This window comes from Rutidosis leptorrhynchoides, chromosome 1 (assembly GCF_046630445.1).
Source record: "Rutidosis leptorrhynchoides isolate AG116_Rl617_1_P2 chromosome 1, CSIRO_AGI_Rlap_v1, whole genome shotgun sequence".
NCBI classification, from domain to species: Eukaryota; Viridiplantae; Streptophyta; class Magnoliopsida; order Asterales; family Asteraceae; genus Rutidosis; species Rutidosis leptorrhynchoides.
The window spans coordinates 81,037,335-81,041,881 of record NC_092333.1 but is presented as its reverse complement, the minus strand read 5'-3'; the positions used below and the strand labels follow the sequence as shown (position 1 = coordinate 81,041,881).

Genomic DNA, 4,547 nt, shown 5'->3' with positions numbered 1-4,547 from the left:
TGTTGTAAATATATTTTGAACATACTTTGATATATATGTATATATTGTTATAGGTTCGTGAATCAACCAGTGGCCAAGTCTTACTTCCCGACGAAGTAAAAATCTGTGAAAGTGAGTTATAGTCCCACTTTTAAAATCTAATATTTTTGGGATGAGAATACATGCAGGTTTTATAAATGATTTACAAAATAGACACAAGTACGTGAAACTACATTCTATGGTTGAATTATCGAAATCGAATATGCCCCTTTTTATTAAGTCTGGTAATCTAAGAATTGGGGAACAGACACCCTAATTGACGCGAATCCTAAAGATAGATCTATTGGGCCTAACAAACCCCATCCAAAGTACCGGATGCTTTAGTACTTCGAAATTTATATCATGTCCGAAGGAGGATCCCGGAATGATGGGGATATTCTTATATATGCATCTTGTTAATGTCGGTTAACAGGTGTTCACCATATGAATGATTTTTATCTCTATGTATGGGATGTGTATTGAAATATGAAATCTTGTGGTCTATTGTTACGATTTGATATATATAGGTTAAACCTATAACTCACCAACATTTTTGTTGACGTTTAAAGCATGTTTATTCTCAGGTGAATACTAAGAGCTTCCGCTGTTGCATACTAAAATAAGGACAAGATTTGGAGTCCATGTTTGTATGATATTGTGTAAAAACTGCATTCAAGAACTGATTTCGATGTAACATATTTGTATTATAAACCATTATGTAATGGTCGTATGTAAACAGGATATTTTAGATTATCATTATTTGATAATCTACGTAAAGCTTTTTAAACCTTTATTTATGAAATAAAGGTTATGGTTTGTTTTAAAAATGAATGCAGTCTTTGAAAAACGTCTCATATAGAGGTCAAAACCTCGCAACGAAATCAATTAATATGGAACGTTTTTAATCAATAAGAACGGGACATTTCATGAAGAACATTAAGGTCAAAGCAATGTTGTTCGGTTGCATCTTCCTCATATTAGTGTTGGGGGTGTGGAAATGGTGTGTGTTTAATAGTGTATTTATAATGAAAATAATGTCCCAATTTGTGGCCAAACAATTATTGGTAACAAGCAGTTGAACAATACGAAAGAAACATAAAAAAAACCAGCAGTAGCTTGTTCTTCATTCACGATAAAAAAAAAAAAAAAAAAAAAAAAACTGAGTTTTTCTCCAAACAAATACGGAATATAAATACCAAAAAGAAAGCTAGGAAATAAGAACTAATTTAGGATAAGATTGTCTAATCCTTTAAAAATCACAGCTAAGTATTCAACGATATTCTTTCTTGCTCATCAAGCTAAAGGTCAAAAAGTGAGCTTCAAAATAGTCCTGCAGATCTAGTTTTCGGCCCAACTGCTCACGACCCAATTTCTCATGGCCCACTCTTAATTCACGACTCAATCCTACATCAGTTTTGCCTCCCAAATTTTAACTATTCCTTTTGTGTGGAAGATTTTACTTTCTTTAAAGGAGGTAATTTTGCCCTGAAAGTTAATACATTCTAACTTCATTTCAGTATCCTGCCCCTAGGCAAATGCTGATATCAGTGTTACATTTTTTGGAACCAATTATCTGATTGGTGCTATTTGAAGTTGCAATACTCAGATTCTGATTTTGGAACCAAATTCCGAGCCTGATTATTTACGTGTCAGTTTTGGATGGTCATTTATATTAATGGCGACAAAACTCATTACTTTTAGGTTTTATTAATCCGAGTTCATTACATCTGGTTAATATTTAACTATAATTTTCTATTTCTTTACCACTAATCACATAAACACACGTACTTAAATAATTTTTTCATCAGACACTTGCAGCACGCAATATGAGCTGCATCATTATATTGAGCTAGGATCCCCAGTTACACTATGATATGGTTTACTACTATCAAAATCTAATAACATTTTCTGTTACAATGTCATGGTCTATGTTTCCCATGGATCATGTGATCATGTCAGCATTATCTCCATAGGATGGCAGCATGCACTCAAAGTTATGAAACAGTTTTACCTGTTGATATATCACCTGAATTCCCTAGTTACGCATGCCTTCTTGGTAATACACTTGAAGTTATGAAAGATGCTTTGGCTTGGGATGCATGTCCGTATGACATGGTAAGTAAGTCTAGCTATTTACTTTCATAATGCAGTTTATATTTCTCTCTTTGTTTGTAAAGATTCCATGGTATTTTTTATGTTGCAATGTTACATTCATCTATTTATCTTTCTTTATTCAGCCCATAGATTTTGCTAACGTTACAACATTATTGGTGTAGGTACTTCCTCCTAACCAATCATTATATAGGGAAAGTACACAAGCAAGTACGTTCTTCAAGTATAGTTGAATTAACTTTTTTACATTCTGCTTTTGTGAAGTTCAATATATCTGCCACATGTTCAATCATTAAATTTCTGTAAATATGCTTCTGGTTTTATAAAATTTAAGGATTGCAGATTCAATAACGGGTGGTGATAATATGATTCTTGAAGCACCAGCAGTGGTGCCTCTTAGTAAGGAACTAGAAAAACAGATTTCAAATGCTTTAGATCTGACTTTTTTCCCGAAAACTGGTATGCTATTTTGATATTCTGTACTGATGGTGCTATTTCAATGCGTTATGGAAATCGTTCAATTTGGGTTCTAATGTGTTGCTAATGGGTAAAACTTACTAGTTTCATTATAAAAAGGAAAGGGTCAAAAGATTTTGAATGTCTATTCATATGTTTTAACACTATATGCTTGCCAAGTAGACAGATGCTCTGCTTGAAGGCTCTTCGCCTGTTGCTGATTCAAGCAAAGATAAAAACAAGGACGATGACAGAGCAGCTGTTGGTGCAGTTTGATCTTTTCTTCACGTGACTTTTACCATTATACCCCTTGAGAATGTTATGGCAGTTCTAGCTTACATAACGGAGTTAGTATCTGTACTCTGGAGTTTCATAAAAAGATATCACGTGGGTCTTCCTTGTCTCTAGTATCAACGTACCTGCCCGGTGATGCATTTGGTTGGCTGTTGCCTTTGGCAGTTTTCTGTCCTGTATACAAGTGTGTATCTTCTTTTTTAGGGATTTACTACAATTTTTTAGAGTATTCTCCAAGTTTAAGCTGAAAAACATGTATTTGCATATCAGGCACATGCTTATGATCTTAGACATCAGAATATTGATTGTTATTTTGAGACAGGTACTGCATGGCCTAGCTGTTTATACGAAAAATTGAAGTGGTTGTAGTTCAAATGAAGGAGACAGCAACAAACCCATGGAACAAGCTCAGATAGAAAGGAGCAAAACAGCATTCCTCCGTCAGCAAAACTCTGCTGCACTTGTCATTCAGGTTCATAAAAAATCATAATTTACACTTTAACTTCCATCCTTTCTAAATTATACTTCTATAAATGCAAGATCATTATTTCTAATTCTTTGTTTTACTGTAAATGAAAATAGAATTTGTAAAGTTTAAGTCTAGCTTGCTTCGTAGTAATGTTTTTGGGTCTATTAGAAATAGAATGGCTGGCTTGAGAATTGCTTGTCCCACTCATGTCTGCTTTTATTTTCTGAAGTATGCACTGATAACGTTCAAAATTAGACATATAATTTTACCGTTCAAACAGGTGCAAGTTCATGAGTAATTTTCTGTGACTCGTTATCACTATCTTCTAGAGGTAACTTTTAAGCTTGTTTTGAACTTGACCAACACTTTCTACTTTCCTGCAGAAATGCTTTAGAGGAAGAAAGCTGGTGAAAACAGAGCATGGTAATGTACGAGAGCAGTTTTACGCCACTTATGGCGAAAACTGTGAAAGAGCTGACAGGTTTTGTTCTGAAACATCTGTTTGTATGGGTCAAAAGGTGTATTTTAATGTATAAAATGTATTAACTTCTAAGTCATCATAATTTAAACGCTGGTCTGGTCTAATTCCAATATGAATAGTGGTATATATCTTTTACACATAATTGTCTGTAAAGTTTTAAAAACTTCTGACTAAAATTGTTTCGACTTAACCCAAACGTGACTTGGTAAACACATTATAAAATCAGCCATTCTGATCTGCTACCCGCTCACCCATTTTGTGACCTCTAGTTTGTGCTGTCTAACTCCTTTTATTCATCTTCGACACTCAGGAAATGCTTTGGACCCGATTCAGATTTTCTTCAGAAATTGCTATACTTTTTTAGTCCACTGAATGCTTCAGATTCGTCCACTCTCATGAAGGCATGCGATATGCTTTCAGAACTTACTAAAGACCCTAATACTGATCGTGTGGTAGAGCGTACTTTGAACCTTTTTGGTGACTCATGTTATTCATCTACGCATGCTTTGGTGAACTACAGAGTGAGGAAACTTGCTTATGCCCGTATTCAAGCTATACATCTTAATAGGTTCGTTTCTTAACTAGTTTATGCAATGTATCATGTATCACATTGGGTATTTATCATGAAAATTTTGCGAGTATGCATTGTTTTAAGGATTAAATGGACTAGTATTTATAAGCTATCATTCTCCGTGGAGTAATATTACGCTCTTTACA

At 34.2% G+C, this 4,547-nt stretch overlaps 1 protein-coding gene across 4 annotated transcripts; it reads left to right on the top strand.

The window, feature by feature from the left end:
• Positions 1–1,257: 1,257 nt before the first annotated feature.
• LOC139886476 (E3 ubiquitin-protein ligase UPL6-like) lies at positions 1,258–4,155 on the top strand. 4 transcript variants are annotated; one of them, XM_071870308.1, is made up of 5 exons: positions 1,258–2,133; positions 2,295–2,340; positions 3,203–3,352; positions 3,733–3,830; positions 4,141–4,155. In XM_071870308.1, exons 1-3 carry the CDS (start codon positions 1,993–1,995, stop codon positions 3,247–3,249), a joined length of 234 nt encoding a protein of 77 aa, XP_071726409.1. In that variant the 5' UTR covers positions 1,258–1,992; the 3' UTR covers positions 3,250–3,352; positions 3,733–3,830; positions 4,141–4,155. The 4 variants fall into 4 exon arrangements, 2 of the variants coding, with proteins under 2 accessions (XP_071726409.1, XP_071726408.1); XR_011772474.1 differs by lacking the exon at positions 4,141–4,155 and having other exon boundaries at positions 2,770–3,352; positions 3,733–4,018; XR_011772473.1 differs by lacking the exon at positions 4,141–4,155 and having other exon boundaries at positions 2,295–3,064; positions 3,733–4,018.
• Positions 4,156–4,547: the final 392 nt, after the last annotated feature.

Bases quoted from the DNA above. Each gene is read 5' to 3' on its own strand.
- LOC139886476 (XM_071870308.1), top strand. From the start codon at position 1,993: ATGGCAGCATGCACTCAAAGTTATGAAACAGTTTTACCTGTTGATATA. The intron at 2,134-2,294 runs GTAAGTAAGTCT...TTATTGGTGTAG, and splicing joins ATGCATGTCCGTATGACATG to GTACTTCCTCCTAACCAATC. The intron at 2,341-3,202 runs GTACGTTCTTCA...ATTTTGAGACAG, and splicing joins TAGGGAAAGTACACAAGCAA to GTACTGCATGGCCTAGCTGT.